Consider the following 20,940-nt stretch of genomic DNA (forward strand, 5'->3'; position numbering starts at 1 on the left):
CGTGAGTGAAAACGGATTTCTCCAGCTGTCCGCTGTTTTTTTAGCACGAGGATGTTTTTTCCAAGATGGCGGCTAGGTACATGTTGTATCAGAGCCGGGTGGGGTATGTTGTAACATGTATGTATGTATGTAGGTATGGGTATGTTGCTTTTGATCGCGAAAGCTAAGCCCTGGCTCGCGTTTGTAGGTAGCTAGTCAATGCTCGTTCCATTTCGGCACAATGTGTTGGCTTCTTTGCTCTTAACGGGCAACTTTTGCGTCTAGTCTGTTGATGTTTCGTTCGGATTGCATTGACCTAAGTTTGGTCTAATAAAGTGAAGCCTTTGAGCATACCTATACATCGTATTAACCCCATTTAATGTTGTTGTTATGTTCAAAACCAGTAGCAAGCACACTCCCTGAAACGTGAAATAGTGATACAAATTACCCCACCATGTGATACAACTCACCCAAGCCATGGGGCAAGTTGTATCAAAAACATTGTTCTATTCGGGAGACCGTAGAAGAAAAACTGGTAGAGGTAGCGGAAAAGTTACTTTGCACAAAAAAGCAGAAGAATCAAGGAAGGGGATAGTATGGAAATAATGAGTTTATCACGGATAGTTACGAGGTTATGGGTCTCGGAGTAAAAACTGATACAACCCACCCCACTCTCCCCTATTTATTCGGTGTTTGTTTGCTTGTTTGTTTGTTTTTAGCCATCAAAATGTGCACATGCTGATTATATAAGGACATATTTTTGTTATGAGGTTATCGGTGGAGTCAACAAATATAGCCAATAAGATATAAGTAAATAGCTATATAAATAGAATATAATTATATAGCCAACAAAAGTATTTTCATTTAGTTCATTTTAGTAGTTCATGCTCCACCGATAACCTCAGAACACAAAATGTGCACGATAAATTACGGGATGACTTGATTGGTAACAACTGGATCGAAGCTGAACTAATGTTATCAGTCGCCTTTTGTCCTGTTTAAGTGTTTAACCTGTGAAATATGAAATAAAATGGGGAGAGTTGATAAGTGACTATGAATCGAAAGTGAGCTTATGCCATCAGTCGTGTTTTGTTCTATGTGACCTGTGAAATGGAAAATATATGAGGTGCTTTGATTGGCGACTTTCTTGGAAAGGAGGGTGTGAGGGAGGGAAGGACTGAGGGAGAGAGAGAGAGAGAGAGAGAGAGAGAGAGAGAGAGAGAGAGAGAGAGAGAGAGAGAGAGAGAGAGAGGGAGAGAGAGAGAGAGAGAGAGGGAGGGAGAGAGGGAGAGAGAGAGAGAGAGAGAGAGAGAGAGAGAGAGAGAGAGAGAGAGAGAGAGAGAGAGAGAGAGAGAGAGAGAGAGAGAGAGAGAGAGAGAGAGATTCACGCATCGGCTGGCCACCAATCGCGTATCTTACAACATGGACGAGTCATTCACCTGAACCACGAATGCGCAGGGTAGATTGCAGGACTTGCATTGTCGAGGATAACAAACCAGAAGATGTCCCAGCGTGATCGCTGCGTAGTACAGTGGTTAAGTAAGTAATGAGCACACAACACCTCGTACTTTCGCATCTGAGCTTGCAAGGCATTCATACAAGTAGGGAAGAAGGTGCGTTAAAGTTTAAATGTCACACACGTGTTTAAACCGCTCAACAGCATGGCTTGAAGTGAAGGGTTTCGGAGGGGAGGCGCGTAACGTCAATGCTGAACGAAACAGTAACTTTCTTACAGACCCATCGATTAGAAGCATTCTCTGATACAGCTAGGAAGTCTCCAGCGACCTTTGTTTCAAATATACATATACCTAACGTAGACTATGAAATCATGGCTTATCACCCAGCACCTAATTCACGCCGCGTAGATACGGAAGCATGCATGTACCGCGGTCGTCATTGTTCATTTTAACCTTTTTTCCATGTTATCAATGTAGATGTATTGTCATAATGCATGGCATGGCAACAAGCTTTCGGTCATCAGCGGGCCAGTGGCCAGCTGAGCTTATCAGCTACGAACGATACCAGCCACTTATCTGCTAATAAACAGTAGTAAGGTACTCTCAACCAAGCGCAACATGTATGACAAATGTGAAATGGCAGGCACATCTCCGAGCGGCTTGGGATTGACTTACGCTTACTGGACGGGGACAGGCTAAACGGTTCCCTATGATGAAGAGTAATTTCACGTTTGAAGTATATGTATCCAGCGCCGTACGTTCTGGAGATCCAAACTAATGTTGATGGGGTAAGAGCATACGCCGCCAAGGCAGGAAATGAACCGTGCCAGACACAATGCTCATTGAACGCTAGCGGAATCCTCCCACTGTCATCCACCAACCTTTGTAAATCTGGATACGAACTAGTAGTTCTATAAATGCATCGATCGTCCTAAGAACGGACTACCTCCGCAGCTGATAGGTGAATTTGTCAGTCACCATTTCTGCAGATAGGCGTCGTCGCCGTAGGAGCGTCACCGGCCCTAAACCTGTTCCTCGTCCCAGGGCACGATGGCGTTAATGTTGCGCACTCTGCCGCGGCCCCTGGTGAAGGCAGCTGATGAGGGGCGGTTCGGCCGGCCCTCGGGTCGGTCCTGCCGGCCGGGCTGGGGCGCAGAGGACGTCTCACTGCCCAGCGCCCAGTGCGCGGCGTCACCCTGCGCGGCGCTGGCTGCCAGCTCCCCGCCGGCCGGCGTCAGCTCTGTGGGCGCGGGCGGCCGGCGCTCGGCCGGGGGCGCCGGGCCGCCCAGCCGCGGCACCTGCAGCGTCAGGGGGTCTCTGTTGAGCGCCGACACGGCCTCGGGGCGCGGAGCTGCCGGAGGTGTCTCCTCCACCAGCGCCGGCCGACACTGCGCCACACTGCGTCCGCCGCCGCGCCCGATCGGCGGCAGTCGCACCCCGCCGCCGGCCCCGGCGGCCGCGGCGCGCTGCCGCTCCGACCTCAGCTGGCGATAACTCTCCAGAACCTGTCCCTCGAACGGGTCGCTGGGCACCGTGAGCAGATCCCTCGGCCGGCGCGACGGCGGGCTGAGCGGCGCCGGCGGCGAGGGGCTGCGGGTGGCCGCGCGTGCGAACAGCGCCGGCAGCTCGTCCTCTGAGCTGGCGCTGCGCGAAAACGCCGGGTTATCTTGCCCTCTATGCCCTCCGGGCGCCGCTGCCGAGGCCGATGCGGCGCTGAGCAGGTTGTCGCCGAGTCCGCCGAGCAGCGCGGCCGGCGAGCAGCCGTTCAGGGCGACGCCGGGCACGGCGGGGTCGCCGAGCGGCGAGGCGAGCGCCAGCTGGTCGAGGGCAGAGGTGAGACCTCCGTTCAGGGCCGACGGCTCGCCGGTGAGGGAGTGCAGCATTCCGGCGCCTCCCGTGGTGATGGCGGGCGGACCCGGCGGGCGACCTTTGCGCCCCTTCGCGCTGCAATGGCACAGAGTGAGAGAGGGGTTATTGGATGACCCGTATCGAGACGTAAGAATGCAGGGACGGCGCGTTCTGAAGGAGGCATTAATGAGGATCTTAAAACTTTGAATGATCGCAAGTGTTTCTTTAGAGTGTCGTCCATTTTACAATAATTCTGTGTTTGTAGACAAGTTCAATTGTAAGCAGTATTCTTCCTTCTAAGGTTTTCGACACTTAGTTGTTTTTTGTATCCATTCTTCACCACTGTATCAGAATGCCTAAACCACGAAGCAAATGCAGTCTCAGTGTCATCTGTGCAATATCTCAGAGGAAGATTAAACGTACGGGTCATTCATTATGGACTTACTTTTTGACTGGCGTTGTGTGGATGGACTCGAGTCCCCACATTTCCTTGCGCAGCGTCTCGCCAGATATGCGGCGTCTTTTGAGCGCTCTGAGAGTCACACGTCCAACTCTCTGTGGACAGGGACAAATTACAGGGGTAACATGTCGGCGTATGACATAGTGCCAAGCTAAAGAGGAGTCCTTAATAAAACGAAATGAGTGTGAAAATACTGTACAGGATTACGCCGCTGCTCCCCAACGCAGCAGTAGTTCCTACCCTCCTACCTTCAGAGTTCAGAGTAAGAGGTGTAATGAACATTGCGTCCAGCTCCAGAGTTTCAATAAGACGAAATGGTCGTTGGTCGTCATGCCTACATGATAAGCAATCACTTTGGAGGCTCAGTTCTTGCAAAGTTCCCGTAGTGCCCCAGTCCTCACTCCCTCCGTGTCCACCCTCGTCCCCTCCCTTGACTGAGTACTGACCTTCCAGTTGGTGAGCGCTCCCTTGCGCTGTCGGGCTCTGGTCTTTGATTTCGACTTGATGACGACCACGCCGCGTCTCTTGTCCCCGCCCGGCAGGGGCAGCGAGTACGACTCCAGGTTGGCCTTGCATTTGTCGCTGCCGATGCCCCGCTCCAGCGTGATGACAATGTTGGCCCACTGGGAAGAAAATGTGTCACGATCACACGCCATTCGCGCGAGAAACGAACAAGAACAGACTCGGCCTGTTTGTGAACTTCGTGAGACCAAACAGAAGCGTTTTCTTTCTGGCAATAATGCAGCAGTGTCTACGGCTATAAAGCAAAAGAAATCAGTATGGAGACTCAGAAGATGCGACAAATTTCCCTGTATCGTTCCTAGCGCGTGCTGACAAGCTAGTCAGACTGTCAAAGCTCATCGATGAAGTAGTAAATTCGTTCGATCGGGTTAATGACCTAGCGAATGACTACGAAATATCCACGCGCTCTCAGCATTTATAAGGTGTCGTATGTGTGTCTTACACTCCGTGCCTTGTGTTTCAGATGTTGCTAATAAAAGCCTAGCATCAGGCATTGTCTCTGAATCACCACAATTTTATTAGCAACATATATAAATATGTAGAAGGCCGATCGCCCACTGGTGGCAGTTCCTGCTTCTGGAACCACCCGCCACAGTGCAGTCGTGACTACAGACAAGCTAGGTGACTACAGCTCTGTCACTGCGCATGTGCATCAAGAGCAGCAGGCTACTCCAACTCAGCAGGTGTCATCTGAAGCCACTGATGAGGTATCTGCTGCTCTCCTTCGCCCCTGCTACTTTTGTGGTGGACCGGGTCATCCACGCAATAAGTGCAGGGCCAGAAATGTCTTCTGTTCGAACTGTGGAAAGCAGGGACACTTCGCAAAAGTGTGTCAGTCCGAATCAGTTGAACCGTCGTTGTACGCACCTCGTCCTCAAGTTCCCCGCCAGCCACCACGTGTGCCGGGGGCAGGTCGTGGGCGAGGGGCTGCTTCGGCCAGGGCTCAAACCTCTGCTGCGATGCCAATCATATCAGCCATCCAGAACTGCTCTCTTCCAAGTTTGAAATCGGCTATGATGTCTGTGTCTGTTGATGGACGTGACCTGGAAGCTCTCGTTGACACTGGAAGCTCACAGAGTTTCATCAGCACTGAAGTTGCGAGGAGCATCGGTCTACACATTACTCCAGCACAGGGAGTAGTATGTATGGCCTCAACTCAGCACCACGTGGATGTTGTTGGGCAGTGCACGGTGAAGCTACGAGTGGGAGAGGAAGAGTATACTGATTACAAGCTCTCAGTCATGGATGGGCTTTGTGCTCCTGTACTCCTGGGTCACGACTTCCTGGGAGCTCACGACAGTGTATGCCTCACCTTTGGAGGTTCCCGACCATCCCTGTCCCTGTGCGGTCTGGTGCCGGCTGTGGTGAGGCCGCCCTCACTGTTTTCAAATCTGACTCCTGACTGCCATCCCATCCAGGCCAAATCTCGGCGCTACTCATCGTCAGAGTTGAAGTTCATCGAGGACGAGACGGCTAGACTGCTCAAAGAAGGCATCATCACTCCCAGTACTAGCCCCTGGCGAGCTCAGGTCCTGATTGTGCCATCCACCAGCGGCAAGCGCCGGATGGTGGTTGACTACTCACAGACCGTGAACAGATTTACCGAGTTGAACGCGTACCCACTACCGAGAATCAACGAGATAGTTGACAAGATCGCGCAGTACTCACACTTCAGTACTGTCGACCTGGCCAGCGCCTATCACCAAATCCCGATTTCGTCAGAGGATCGCAAATACACAGCATTTGAAGCTGGAGGCAAGCTGTACGAGTTTCTCCGTATCCCGTTTGGTGTCACGAACGGCGTGGCATGTTTTCAGCAGATTCTCGATGACATCATTCAATCAGAGGGTCTGAAGGACACATTCGCCTACGTGGATGACGTCACCATCTGTGGTCGCGACAAAGAACAGCACGATGCCAATCTGAAGCGGTTTCTGGATGCTGCTGCGAAGTACTCGCTCACAATCAATCAGGCGAAGTGCACCTTCGGGAGCACATCTGTCAAGATACTGGGGCACGTGATCGAGAACAGGACCATCCGACCAGATCCAGACAGGCTACAGGCACTGATGGAGCTGCCTGTACCGCAAGATGCAAAGTCTCTGAAGCGCGCAATGGGTATGCTGTCGCACTACTCGAAGTGGGTTCCGGGGTTCTCGGAGAAGTTGCAACCGCTCTCTGCTACCTGCAGCTTCCCGCTGTCTCCGGGAGCCATCCACGCGTACGAGACGCTGAAGAGGGACATCGGTTCGGCCACCATGTCGGCCGTCGACGACTACGCCACGTTCGTCGTCGAAACTGACGCTTCAGACAGTGCAATCGCCGCAACACTGACGCAGAACGATAAGCCAGTGGCGTTCTTTTCTAGAACCTTGAACCCCTCTGAAAAAAGGCAACCATCCATCGAGAAAGAAGCTGCAGCAATCGTCGAGGCGATCCGCAAGTGGCGCCATCTGCTGATCGGAAAACACTTCAAGCTGTTAACTGACCAGCGTTCAGTCTCGTTCATGTTTGACAAAACATGCAAAGGTCGAGTCAAAAACGACAAGATCCTTCGGTGGCGTCTAGAACTGGCCTGCATGAGTTTCGACATCGTCTACCGACCTGGAATCTACAACACCGTGCCAGACATGCTGTCCAGGGCCGGACAGGTATGTGGAGCTGTTTCGGGCGGGTCCCGAGAGGCTATTCGTCACCTACACGATCAGATGTGCCATCCCGGTGTCACTCGCTTGAGCCATTACCTGCGCTGTCAGAATATTCCTTTCTCAGTGGACGATGTCAGAACTGTTATATCGCAATGTCGAACTTGCAGTATATGCAAGCCCTCTTTCGTTCGGTTGTCGGGTACCCTGATCAAGGCCACGCGTGTGTTTGAACGTCTAAGTGTAGATTTTAAAGGACCACTACCGTCTTGTACTGAGAGAGCTTATTTGTTCGTGGTGGTGGACGAGTTCTCGCGTTTCCCCTTTGCGTTTGCTGTGAAGGACACGTCTGCCGAGACCGCCATTCAGTGCCTGACATCACTTTTCACAGTGTTCGGCACTCCCGAGTTCGTGCACTCCGATCGTGGAGCCGCTTTCACATCAGTGCGGTACAAGGAGTTTCTCGCGATGAACCGGATTGCCCAAAGCTTCTGTTCAGCGTACAACGCTCCAGGTAATGGGCAGACTGAGCGATACAATGGTACGATTTGGAAGGCTGTAACCCTGGCATGTCATGACAAAGGCATCAGCCTCCGAGAGTGGGAGACTGTGCTTCCATTGGCGCTGCATAGTGTGCGTTCGCTGCTCTGCACCGCCACGAATCAGACTCCTCACGAGCGCTTCTTCTCACACCCTCGCAGGTCGGCATCGGGCCAGGCGCTCCCTACGTGGCTACTCGGTGCTGATCGTGTTCTGCTGAAGCGCACCAATCGAGCCAGCAAGTACGAGCCGCTGGTGGATGAGGTTGAGCTTGTACATGTGACTCCAACATACGCTAAAGTTCGACTACCTAGCGGTAGAGTGCCTACTGTCTCTCTTCGGCATCTGGCTCCAGTTGCGCGTTCTGATGGTGCGGAACCGACGTGTGAGGCTGGATCTGAGGTCGATGTTGGAGTTGGACTGGGTTCGTCCGATGACGGGAGTGGTTGCGTCGAGACAGAGATGGGCCCTGCTGAGGCTGAGCAGGCTGTGGTGGGCCCAAGCCCGCACTGTGATCGCAATGGGGCTATGAGGCAAGAGGCAACCAGTGTTCAAACTGAGAATACTGATCTGCGTAGGTCGACGCGAGTTAAAAGGAAGCCACGGTGGATGGACGACTATGATGCGTGATGTGTGAGGTATGCGATGCTGCGCGTTGCGTTGCTTTAGGACCATTCGCTTTGGTTCATTTGCATTTTATGCATTCGCTAGGGAGAAGTTATGTTCTTTTTGACAGGGGGTGAATGTCGTATGTGTGTCTTACACTCCGTGCCTTGTGTTTCAGATGTTGCTAATAAAAGCCTAGCATCAGGCATTGTCTCTGAATCACCACATAAGGGACAAGGATCGTCTTATTAAGTGGACGCACGCTAGTATCGCTGTCCTTTCCGTCACGCAAGGCTGATGCCCGACCCCACTCCAACTGAAGACCCGGCCTGCCGGGACACGCGACGCCGTCTTGGACCTTCGCAACGGGCGACCCGCAGGAGTTTATAGAGCGGCCACCCATCGCATGCATGGAGCCAGTTCATCAAGAGTTCACGGGTCATTGAGTGTAGAAGTAGCCCGCGGCTTCTTGATTTTATGTCTGCTTGGTTTCTACGAAACACCGCCGTGGGATGAATAAATCATCCTATTGCCCGTGCTCGTCGAAACGATGTGGAGCTCAAGCATCTTACTCTTGAATTTGCTAGATTACACAACCACAAGGGATGAAGCGTACTATGTGCTATTAATTGTGCGTCTAATCCTTTTACCTAAAGAAGTGTTTCTTACGTAAGCCTATCACTTTGGTTATATTCGGCTGTAGTCGCACCTACAAAGTGGCCGGTCGAAATGGCCATCCAGCTGCCTGTCGTACCTACCTGTTTCACCCATTCCTTCTCGCTCTGCTGCACCACTGTGGCATACGTGTTGCCCATCATGGCGATCAGCATGTTGAGCAGCAGGATGGGCACCAGCACCATGAACAGGACGAACGTGATGAGCATCAGCGGCGCGTAGGCGCTGCGGGACAGCTCGCCGAACTGGGAACGAGGCGCAAAGAGATGGCAGTCATTCGCGGAACATCAACGGCTGAAACCGTCCAGGAGTGAGAGCCCAACATCGCGCTGCAATGCACCATTTCCCGCATTGTTTGCAACCTCTTCTGGACTACCATTTATCTTTAACTTTATAAAACAAGAGAGCGACGAGATGGCTGCGAGGCAAATGTCACCGAGTTAGCGCGACGCTCCGATATTCACTCACGTCATAGTCGCCGAGTGTCATATGGAAGAGGCCCATCCAGGTGTCAATGTAGTTTGAGAACTTGGACGAGGCGCGGTTGGGACTGCCCTTGTAGAGGAAGAAAAACGCCTGCGAGAAGGCCAGCAAGAATATGGAGTAGATGATGAAGAAGGTGACCATGTCGTTGGTGATGATCTTGAAGATCATGGTCACGAAGGGGCCGGTCAGCTGAATTGCTCTGCAGAAGAGAATAACATTGTTTCATTAGACTTTGCATCATGCAAGAATCACACAGCGGAATGTTTACTCCAAGAATGTTTACCCCTTTTCTTTGGAAAGGGTACCCACTACCCACTTCATCAAACGGTCTTCAAAGAAACAAAGCGCCTGAAACATGCAATGAAATGGAAGCATGCGATCAGAGCTCTACCGCTACCGAGCGCGTTTCGATTTCTCTCAGCTCAGTTCAGCTCTCTCGCCGAGAATCAGTACCTTCCAGGTGCTCCTAACCTGCAGTTTCACTGCACCTCCATCACCTCACCCGGCGAAGAACATGAGGTGGAACCAGGATCCGACGACGGCGATGGTGAGCACCAGTTCCTCGACGGCTCTCAGGTCGAGCAGACGCAGCGGGATGCAGCCCAGCAGGATGGCGTTGGAGATGTTGAACAGCAGCTGGATCGGGTCGTGGAACTGTGGACACAGGGATATTGCACAAATCATTCAACTGCGCGCGCGGACGAGAGCAGCCTGAGGACGGTCGTGGAACAGCGCACGCGGGCAAGCAATGCGAGTCGTAGAAATGAGGGGGGGGGGGCTGCTTAACCGCATATACTGCAATAGCATGAGTCTTGACGGAGAACGGTGAAGATGATTTTGACAACATTCATTCTTTATGTGATATCTGCTATAAAGAAACTAAAATGATAGGAATAAATGACCTGCAAACCAAGCAAAGTACAACATAAAAGGATAAATAGTTCTATCAATTAGTCTCCCTCACTCACCAGCTGTATGATGAACGGCACCAGCCCCTGGTTCTTGATCTCGCTGCCCGACTGCACTATCAGATAGTACGCCGAGCCGAGCAGGGTGGTCACCTCGAAGCAGTAGCGCCCGATGTCTTGTGGCCGGGTTCCGAGCAGGGTACGGTCGTACTCTGGCCGCAGGTACATCGCAACAGAGATGGACACCAGGTGCAGCATCATGATCATCAGCTTCCGCAGAAACTCCGCCTGACGGACCAACAGCGTCACTTCTTAAATAGCCACTCACTGGCGATATAAAATGGGTGGCCGGGAATTCAAGAGGTCGGTGCACTTATTGTTTATTGTTTATTGTTTATTGAACACTTAAGAACTCATCCATACAACATGGCTATTCTTGAGTTCGTGTCATAGGTGAAATAGTAAATACAAGGGGATGGTGACGCAATCAGGCACACATAAAAATACATAGCCCACCCGCACGCATACTTTCTAAAATTGGCCCAGACGCCGTTTCACATTCCTTTTAAAAGCGCCCGGTGGTTGCTGATTGCTCCCTGACAACGAGAGGCAGGGCATTGAAAGCCGACACAGCACGGTACAAAAATCTCCTTCGGCCGGACTCGGATCTTATCCGTGGAAGAGCGAGGTCTGCGTCCTGACGTGTGTTGCGCTCTCTCCCCTCTCCTACTGTGGAGAGCTGCTCGGCGATATCCTGAGGAGCGCCGGTCACCAACATGCGCTTGAGTAGGCACAGAGTGTGGTAAGTGACCAGTTCACGAGCCGGGAGCCAGGTGAGAGTTCTAAGTGCGTCACTCACGCGGTCATGCTTGCGCCGCCCCGTGATAACTCGTGCACCGAAGTTAATCACCTTTTGAACACGAGACATGTTTTTGGCGACCGCAGTACCATAGACACTGATACAATATCTCACGGTTGACAGAACCAATGCGTTGACAATAGTGATGAGAGTCTCTTTCGGTAGTCTATATCTGGCATGACTAAGACCTATAAGAAGACCAGTGCATCGTCCGACAAGCTGATCTATATGGTACTCGTAAGACAGCGTGCGGTCCATCACCACGCCCAAGTTTTTGACGCGATCACTCTCGTGGATGGTACTGCCGCTCACGGTAAGGGTAACAGGCGGAACACCTCGTAACATTTGGCGCGTACCCAAAACTATAAGCTGCGTCTTGCTGGAGTTCAGTTTCAAGGAATTTTGCATAAACCAGCGATGCAGGGTGTTTAGTGCACACTCCATGCGATGAACCAGTGATGCGATGTCACTTTGACGGCAGAAGATCGCGTAGAGCAGTTATAGAATATCATGGTTAGAAAGTTAATCAATAATTTATCGAATATCTAGGTAATCATTAATTTAGTAACACAACTTACGAACAGAACACGTTCAAGAAAGAAACACAAACCATGGGCAAAAACAATAGTTACCTACTTACACTAATTAGCTGTTCATTTTGTACTAAAAAAAGATCGTATTATGACTGGTGTGTATTTTCATTGATAAGTTATATCGGCGCCTCTTTGCTACCAAGCGACCAGTGCTCACCCGTGCAAACGACTGCCACTTTTCCTCGAGAAGCCTCTGAATGATGCCGCCTTCCAGCATGTCCAGATGTTCGTCCTTCTTGCCGTTGAGAATCATCATCAAAGCAGAATTCCAGTCTATAAGAAACGAGAGTATTTGTCATTTTAATGCGGGAAATCTCTATACCGATTACATTCATCCAGCGTAAAAAGGTGTCTTCTTGCACAGGCTGTAGTTTTCGGAGACGTAGTTCCTCAAAAAGGGAAACATGCCAATTGCCAAGGAAGGACTTCCCCTGTTCGGGCATTAGCAACCTCATATATCCTGGACTCTGCGCGCCGTCCTTCGCCCATTCTTTCCATTCATAACTTCTGCGGCCTACCTGACGGCCCCCCCTCCCCATCTCCTCCTATTCTGGCTCTCACTTGTCTTGCCGTCCGGTCCGATGGTGTCCAGTGCGTTCAGCGGGTACGCCGAACAGGTGATGTTGGAGTAGCGCCAGAACTCGACGCAGGTCAGCTCCAGCATCTCCCGGAAGATCTCCGAGCGCGCCAGCCGACAGGCGAGTGTGAGAGGTGTCAGACCGGCGGCATTCAGCTCGCCGTTTCTGGCAGGACAGCGCGGGTGGCGTAACGCGTAACCGAACATCTCCTCCGACTGACCCTCGCCCTGAGGGAGAGTATGGAGAGAGGGGTTAGTGGAAGCGGCACCGGTGGGGATCTGGTTGGCATGTGTGGCACGGATACACGACAGTCATTAGCTACTAGCAAATAGCTAGGGAAGGTGGCTGTTTTGAGCTCAGTCAAGAATGAGTTGATCCAGGTTGTTTTGAGCTTGAGAACGAGTTGTTTTATCGGAAGATTATACAGGTTAATTAAATTTTCCTATAGTTTCAAAGCGAGTCGTTACGTAATCGGGAATCCGTAAACAATCGATACAAATAAGTGAGCTTGTAGTCGTTTGTGAGGACTTTTTCCGGAGCTTGAACTAATGCAAGCTCACCTGTTTATCGCAGACGACGATCATGTGCAGCACCATGTTCCCAAACGAGTCCTTGGCGTTTGGGTCGGCATCCCGGTCAACCAGCATGTTGTAGCAGGTCTCGTTGTTGCAGCAGGCGGCCCAGTTGAGTAGCGTCTCACCCAGATAAGCAAGGCCCTCGTAGTCGGTCTGGGTGCGAGGCACCTCCCGCTGCTGGTCTTTGGGAAGGAAGAAACTCCCTGGGCAGACGGTAACGGGTCAGTTGCACGACTGGTAGTCCCTATTTTACGGACAACGTTATTTACTGAACTGAAAAGGGATTCATGCTGCCGTCAATTATATGTATACTCGCTCAACGTTACAAACACATCAAAGTGTTGTCATAGATTAGGTAGGTTACAGGGACCGTTTAAACGAACAACAGATAGTCTCAGAGTTAGACGATCAATGATTCAGAATGGCCAGAACATAGGTATTTACGTTCCTAACGTATGCTTTACGACATTCTCTAAAAGCTTTAAAACGAGCGTCAATCGAGCAAAGGAATTCTGAATGCTGGGATGTGCTCGTTGGTATCATGCCCGCTCAACAGATGTCGCTAGTAATAGACGCCTGTGAGTTATGCTGTTCCGCGGCGCAGCAAAGCCTAGCGGGATAGCATGCATACCTCTCAGGCAATAGTCCGCGCGCGATTGGGCGTGAGCTAATGGGTCGTAATGTTGAAGAGTTGAAGGGTCCATAAATTTGCTTGCGTAGTGCAGTTTTATTTCAGCTTACCTATTGCCCGTTGGTCGACTTTTGCGTTGCATTCAATGAGCTGCGTCGCAAGTTCGTTGTTATTGTATGCTATCGCTAAATGAAGACAACTGGCACCTGAAACACAGGTTCATAATTATCTCCTACGGTTGAAATCCGGCAAAAATCACAGCAGACACTTCAACAATTTGATTCATTCGTTAAATCGTTATTGTGCCCTCCTTACCTAGATACTCCTGGCCCTCGACCACGTCCACAGCCAGTTTGGGGAAGCACTTGAGCAGGATTTTGGCGATGCGGGTGTGGGTGCGTGTGTTGCAGATGATGAGCACGTGCAGCAGCGTCTCCCCCAGGTTGCCGCGGTACTGCATCTGCCAGCAGGCCTCGTGGTCTTGCCAGAAGTTGAGCGGGTCGAAGCGGCTCTTGACACCCGGCTCCATGTTGAGTGCATACTGCCATGCATGGGAGAGGATGATCAGATTATGTGGGACTGTTGGGTAAAGCCTACGAGTGCTTAGCACAAAGCTAAGTTCAAATACAGCCGACTGAGGCAGACTCTCTGCAAGTCTTTTGTGTAGTGTGGTGCCACGCGAACTCTAAGGCTTGCGCTCAGCATCGATTTTTTACGCATTTAGATGTCACCCCACCACCCCACCTTCTGGGCGGACTCGAGGCATCCCCTTGCCTTCCCGGCCCCACCACCCAGCCGTCTCTGAGCAGGCAGACTCAAAGTATCCTCCCTCGCCGCCCCCGCCGTGGCTCCGTGGTACGGCCCGACACGGCCAGCAGGCGGCACAAAAGCCGGCACGGTCACGCAGATGGTCGAGGGGGAGGGGGCCGAGTCGGGGCGCCTATCGTGCCGCCCGTGTCGCCCCCCCCCCTCCCCTCGACTGGTGGTGGGTCTGCCGACTCCCATACGCACGACCATCAACGCGGCATTGTCCCATGGGGTGGGTCGATTTCAAGACAGCGGCACGCTAATCTCATGTATCGCCAATATGCGTCAGTGTCCCGCTATGCGTGCCGATACACTAGTTCAAGCGATCCATGCCGTCACCTGTTTTATCAGTGCCTTGCAGTGTTATTGGTCACACCTCGCGAAAGCAATTATCGCGTGTCAGGGTGGTCTGACATTTTGTGGGGAGCGTTGACGTGTCTACGTTGACACCAATCCAGACCGCCGAGGCGCTAACTATTGTTTATCGTTCCTAAAGTTTCAAGGCCTCCTAATTTTTCGCATTGGCCTGGGCTACTATATCAAATATCGACACCGATATGTAGGCCCAGGCAAGACTGATAAATCGTTTTGCTGCGATCGATGCTAGAGCGTTTTGTGTAAGCTGTAAACATACCGCGTAACCTCAATAGCCTTCGTAACGCATAGGCTTGACGCTCAATATAACCATTACGCGTATCTGCAAGCTTGGCACTACTCGACACACCGCAGCCGGCCGTCGGTCTGTCGCTACCCACCTCGTCTCGCGTCCTGCCGCGCAGTTTCCACTTGAGGTACTCGGTGCGGGTGATCTCCTTTCCTCGGCCGTCGTTGTACATGAACACGGCGAACTGGTCGAGGATGAGCCGCTCCACCTCCCGGCCGCCGCCGAGACGGTACGCGTCCATCAGCTCTCCACCTGTACAGAGTTGGGGCAGGGGATATCAGACGGTATGCATCTATCAGCTCTCCTCCTGAACAGAATGGGGAGTGGGAACAACGGACGGTGAACGTCCAGCAAGTGTCGCCTGGAAATCAGTTTTCCTTGTCGCGAGACACTGGTTCGTTTTGGTTCAAACCCCATCCTCAATAGGTGACCGAGTGACATAAGGCATTCTTATTTTCGTTTATTGTTCTCCTGACTTATTTTCTGTTTTGTATTCGACCTACCCTTTTTGTAGTTGGCGAGTTTGTAGAGCAGACACTGTCCCTCCTCGTGCGACTGTGAGATGACCTGGTCGAGCGCGCCGGCCGGGTCGTTCCACTGGGAGCCGCGGGTCTGTAGCTGACCCATGCTGGGGTCCACATCGCCGCCGCCGGCCAATCAGCCGCCGTGGGGTCTGTGAGACACAGGCGGGGATGCAGTTACTGCAGTGGCCACTGGACAGTCATTGGGAGGAAGATGGTCGTTGACGGACGCTGCTACTAGCAGGTGACAGGCGGATAGAACATTGTGGGACGCTGCTAACTGTCGACGTGTATACAGTACAGTCCACTGTTGGACGTAACGAATGACGGACGGACGGATGGCTATAGCATGGCTATAGGTTACAGCTAGGAACCCACGGACGGACGGACGGACGGACAGGGCGTCTTATAAACAGGCGGCAGGGGACAGGATGCCTGTCGAATATAATAACCTAAGGACTGACTGGCCACTGTCGGACAATGTCGAGTCTTTAGGTCAATGTTGTTGGCTTTCAGAGTTACTGTTTGTAGTGACTACCCGCCGGTGTCGTCTACTCGGTCACTATATGTACAGGTCACTGTCATGGGTGTCGATTTTCACAGAGTTGAGGGTGCCCGGGCGCGGCAAATCCGCCGCCGCCCTAGCGGTGACCTTGACCCGCGCCGCCTGTTAGGGCTCCAAAGCCAAGCCGGCCGAGCCGGCGGGGTATTTAGAGAGCCTGGGCACCCCCAACCCGGCGGAAATCGACACCTATGGTCACTAGGTTGCGATTCACCACTACTGGCCACTGTGGGTTATCTAATTACAATGTCTTTGCTATGGCCCTGAGTGGCCGGTGCTGGACCATTTTATGTCTAGTAGGTAGGTATGGTATGGCAGGCATGAATCATGAATGGTTGGTATATGTATAATATAGTTTGTGTTTATAGCATCGAATGTGTGACGGTTATCTGCTGAATTATCATAGAGACATGCTCGTATTCGAATCAATTGAGGTACATATGAACAGACTCAATTATGAAGCCTTGCTGTTACCTATATGATCTCTTTCAAAGATGCTTCATCATTCAAACACACGCCTCTTAAAAAGAACCAATCATATCTATTTTGAAGATGTTTCATCATCCAGCGTTTCTACTTCGATGTCTTTATTACCACAAAACTACTTCGCTGTTGAAAGCTTTGGTTAGCATGGCTATTATGCCGTCAAATTATGCCATTCGCCGCTTTATCATGCGCTTTATTTCCCCAAATGAGCTTCGATTAGTCAAAGGTGCCGATTCATGCTGATGAATATACAAGCAACTGAGCCTGATAATAAAATTGTTGTTTATCATTGGACCATGACTACAATATGAACGGCGAACGCACATGTCTTAGACGCATTGTGCTTATCAAGCGCTACAAATTTCTTTACTCGTAGTGATCATAAGGCAGAGTGACCTTAATATATCAGTGGGTATTGATTAAATACTGCTGGGAGCTGCCGTCCGTGCGAGTGCTCCTGCCGTGCTATCGATTTAATAGAAACTGCCTCTGCTGGCGGGATAAGTTGAAATGCGGACCAAAGTTTAGGCACAGTTACTCACCGGTTCATCAGTAATAAATTATAATCGTGTCATGCATTATGGGACGGACAAGACACGCACTTTAGCCTTTATGAATGACAAAAAGTGGTATTTCACGGAAGTATCTATGTAGGTATTTTGGTCATGAGCTAAACCTGACCTGAAGGGTCCTCTTCCTCGCCATACCTATCGGTTTTCTGCATACAGGCCGAGGGAAGGGTGTGGTCTACCGTTTCTCACGTTATTAGTTGGAGCTTCGTGAAAACAGCCTGTTAACGACAAACTGTGATTGACATCCAATACCATGGTCAAAATTAACCGACCCAGAATTCAGTTGCCAACTCTCTTCTCATTAGCGATAGCATTCCTACTATAAAAAACGAACTTACGGCGCAGCTCTTGAAATGCAAGGCAAACCAGAACAACGAGCTAAGGAAAGCTACAGGAAAACTGAATCAAAGTTATTCAGCACCCAGCAGTCCTTCCTTCCCCTCCAACGAGTAACCTACCGTTTCAACAGCTCACGCTGTATGGCATGCGAAAGATTGCCTGTGTTGTATACTATCCCGCAGAGCGTTGCTGCACTGCGGCACAGCCTACCTCTCAGGCTTCTACTACTAGCGACATCTGTTGAGTGAACTTGATAACATGGCCGGAACCGCGCATCTATACGGACTCGTTTGCAAATTTTTGCAAATGACTAGCCTGGGTTAGTTTTCAAACGTCTCTGACAATGCCCGCGCCCCGCTAGAGGTCCTGGATTTCCACGCCCTGCTGGGGGGGGGGGGGGGGGAGGCGAGGGTGTTTAAGCACCTCCCTGCTAACTCGGCTCTTGGGCCACGTAGCGATACGTTGAAGGCGAAAAATAATGACGAAATCACTCAGTCACATTTTGGCCAGGTCAAAGGTCAGGTTACTAGAGGTCATTGAAGGCAAAATTTCGCCGATTCTCAGGTCAAGTGCAGACAATTTCCCAGAAGCCAACGCATAACTCGGGAACCAATAGAGCTACAGCACCGCGGAAATCGCATTCTATAGCCATATTAACGCACTTTCTGAATAATTATCTTAGATTTGACCTAGCGTCAATGGGTTTGCCTGCAGGGGGCAAAAACTGCCAAAATAGCCGATTTTTGAAACAGTGTTTTTATGCAATAACTTTCGGCTCAAGCCTCGCACGAGCTTACTTTTACCGGCATCGTGTTCCTCTCGTCAAAACGTATCGAACGAACTGTAATTTGACCTTGAAAGGTCAACTTGAAAATCTGACCACAGGTCAAGGACATGACCTGATCGGAAAGGGTCATGCTGCATATCAGTCGATCGATCCGTATCGCCGAGCTAAACACATCCAAGGCGTTTTCATCGCTCTAGCATGTGCCTCTTATCAAAAGTTATTCGCGAAAAACTGTTAGATATGTACCATTCGTGACCTGAGATGACTTCAGGGGCATAAACAGGGGTCACGGATACCATTTTCATCTTCAGTATGTCTTAGTTACCTGTAATTCTGTGTTTGGGAGTGTTAATAATGCCTTTCGTCCGAAACAGGCGCCTTTCAATTTTCTACCATTGACAATTTTTTCCCATGCATTGATATCAATTTTCTCCCAATGAGGAGGTCGCAAAATTGACCTGACCTTAGGTCATTGATGTCAAAATTTTGAGACAAACATTTTGTACATACTATTGCTCTCAGCAATCGCTGCAAGTTTCAAAGCGATCGGTCACTCGGTGTACCTATGGCAGACAACTATTTATGAAGTGAGGTCACTAAGTGACCCGGTGACCTGACCTTGAACGACCTTGATCTGAAATTTTTACAACATGTGCACAATTGATGTATGATAAGGTGTGCCAAAAACCACAGAGGGGGGGGTGTTCAAGCCCCCCTCCCACCAGCGCGTGGGTTATGCAAAGTTAACCTTCGCCCGTATCGACCTTTTTACGTTGGCTTTTTTATCGACCTTTTACGGAAAGGAACTGCTTGATTACGGAGCGAGCGAAGCGAGCGGAGTCTTACGTAGAATAACGGAAATTTCTGAGTATGAGCGGCCGGCCGGCCGGCCGGCCGGCCGGCCGGCCGGCCGTGCGGACGCTTTTGCGAGGCTTATATCTCAGCAACCACTTGACCGATTTACACGCGGTAATTTTTGTAGGGTAGCTTCATTCCTTCTACCAAGTATTGGACTATTCCCGATGCATGTGGGTGACCCCTTATGCACGTGCCACGTGCAAAACGAAGAGGTGTCACTTTTGTAATTGTTGCAATATCTCGGTAACTACTTGGCCGATTGCGCTGAAACTTGGCATGTAGGTAGGCACCCACTAGGCACTGCATATCCATGTGCCAGAGTTGGGGTGCTGCTGCACGTGCGCACGTGCAGGGGTCGTTTCCAGATCTCGAGAACGGCTGGACCGATGGCGCTCAAATTTGGTACACGGTTAGGGACCAGTTAGTAGGGTGCCGTGCACAAGTCAGTTGGGACCCATTTAGCACGTGCGCACGTGCAGGGTGCCGCTCCCAGATCTCGAGAACGGCTGGGCCGATTGTGCTCAAATTTGGCACATCGCTAGAAACCGGTCAGTAGGGTGCCGCGCACAAGTCAGTTGGAGGTACCCCCTCGAAATTTCGCACGTGCAAGACTCACCCCCTCGCTCGCTCCGTTAGTCGCCCCAAAAGGCGCTATACTGGTAGGTACTGTTAAGGAAAGGAAGCATTTGGCCCAAGTTGTTCCGCCCCTGATGGTTCGTGGAATACCTAAAACCGGCAAGCTGCGATGACGAAACAAAGCCAATGGTGTCAACTTTTTTGTTTTGAGGTCATGATTATTTCATCTCCCAGGCTGGTCCATTCTCTATAAATATAAAAATCATTTTCTGTAAACAAATTCAGCTCGGGTGTCAAATTAGTTTGTAGAAAGGATGAATGGATTGCCGGAGCGGGAGCCCAGCCCAGGGTACGCTAAGCAGAGCTTGTTGTGTGTATCCCATTTGTTTCCGTCTGATCGGGCAACGCTAAGGAATGGGAGAGTGTATAAATTAGATGCCAAACTTCAACGTCCCCAGCTTACATTCGGCCGTTTCAGGGAGAGTGCCGGTGCCCCTTCGGCTACATCGGATCTGTTTGAGTACCTACAAATCCAGCAACCAACTCACCCTAGCTTTTTGGAGACTCTTAGAATGATTTGCAGCACCGTCCGAGACAGTCCCCGTAGCCACATACAAGACCTACTCGCGGACAGTTCTGTTCTTACTTCTTCTGCAGGCCTGGTGCTTTGGGATAGATCCTGTTTTGCAAATATCCGCTCTTCGCGGGATTCACTGTATTACGGTTATTGTCATTAGTCCTGGCACCCGCTCACAGTCTCCAGCAAGGCTTAGGAGGGACACTTAATGGTGAGTTCACTTCTACTATACGGTCCAAAACCACGAGATCCGGTGCATGAATGATTCGAGACGCTGCAGTATTTTTTTTTCTGCGCTCAGAACGGCTCGTGCGTCTTCCTTGTAAGTCAGTTCTTTTCCTACTTCCACTGTCACAAATGTGTTCACTCAGGTAATCCACTAAAGCCGTCGCTGTAGTTTATCTTGTTATTCACCGTGACGTGCTTATGTTGGCAAACCTATTTTGCCGCTTTGTATACAGCGCCGGATGTTATATCGACGCTCCTGAAGACGGCAACTCTGAACAAACCCACTCCACTCTTTCGGCTCGCTCCCGAGGGCCGCTGCCCGTCTCACTCACTCCCGACCCGTCCGTCGCCTCGGGCGCTACACAGCTGGTCGGTCGGGCCGGCCCGGGCCCGGCACTAAGCTCGTGAACGACGACGCCGACCGTCGCCATAGCAACCGGGCCCCGAGGTCAGGCCATGTGCCCCGGGGTCCGATATTGGCTACACCTGGGAGCAGCCGTGGATCCGTATGAGACCGTATCAGAACAGAGGAAGGTCACATGTTTTTGAAGGTGCGCGGTGACTGATATACCTAGTCTGTCGTTACTCGTTCGTTTTGCCG

At 51.1% G+C, this 20,940-nt stretch overlaps 1 protein-coding gene across 1 annotated transcript; it reads right to left on the minus strand.

Moving 5' to 3' along the window:
- Positions 1–1,890: 1,890 nt before the first annotated feature.
- LOC122368354 (transient receptor potential cation channel subfamily V member 1-like) lies at positions 1,891–20,678 on the minus strand. Its single transcript, XM_043342210.1, has 15 exons — positions 20,083–20,678; positions 15,337–15,506; positions 14,925–15,085; positions 13,678–13,903; positions 13,473–13,568; positions 12,717–12,934; positions 12,140–12,383; positions 11,736–11,851; positions 10,187–10,414; positions 9,721–9,872; positions 9,201–9,417; positions 8,816–8,977; positions 4,191–4,367; positions 3,730–3,839; positions 1,891–3,380 (listed from the first exon to the last, which is right to left on the minus strand). Exons 2-15 carry the CDS (start codon positions 15,458–15,460, stop codon positions 2,459–2,461), a joined length of 3,153 nt encoding a protein of 1,050 aa, XP_043198145.1. The 5' UTR covers positions 15,461–15,506; positions 20,083–20,678; the 3' UTR covers positions 1,891–2,458.
- Positions 20,679–20,940: the final 262 nt, after the last annotated feature.

The sequence above is a fragment of the Amphibalanus amphitrite genome, unplaced genomic scaffold (genome assembly GCF_019059575.1).
Source record: "Amphibalanus amphitrite isolate SeventyFive unplaced genomic scaffold, NRLGWU_Aamphi_draft 000941F_arrow, whole genome shotgun sequence".
NCBI classification, from domain to species: domain Eukaryota; kingdom Metazoa; phylum Arthropoda; class Thecostraca; order Balanomorpha; family Balanidae; genus Amphibalanus; species Amphibalanus amphitrite.

What these genes read in the sequence shown, in the direction of transcription:
- LOC122368354 (XM_043342210.1), bottom strand. Translation starts at nt 15,460, where the DNA reads ATGGGTCAGCTACAGACCCGCGGCTCCCAGTGGAACGACCCGGCCGGC. An exon ending in CGAGGGCCAGGAGTATCTAG is followed by an intron (nt 13,569 to 13,677) that starts GTAAGGAGGGCA and finishes CCTGTGTTTCAG; the next exon opens with GTGCCAGTTGTCTTCATTTA. An exon ending in TCGTCGTCTGCGATAAACAG is followed by an intron (nt 12,384 to 12,716) that starts GTGAGCTTGCAT and finishes ACTCTCCCTCAG; the next exon opens with GGCGAGGGTCAGTCGGAGGA.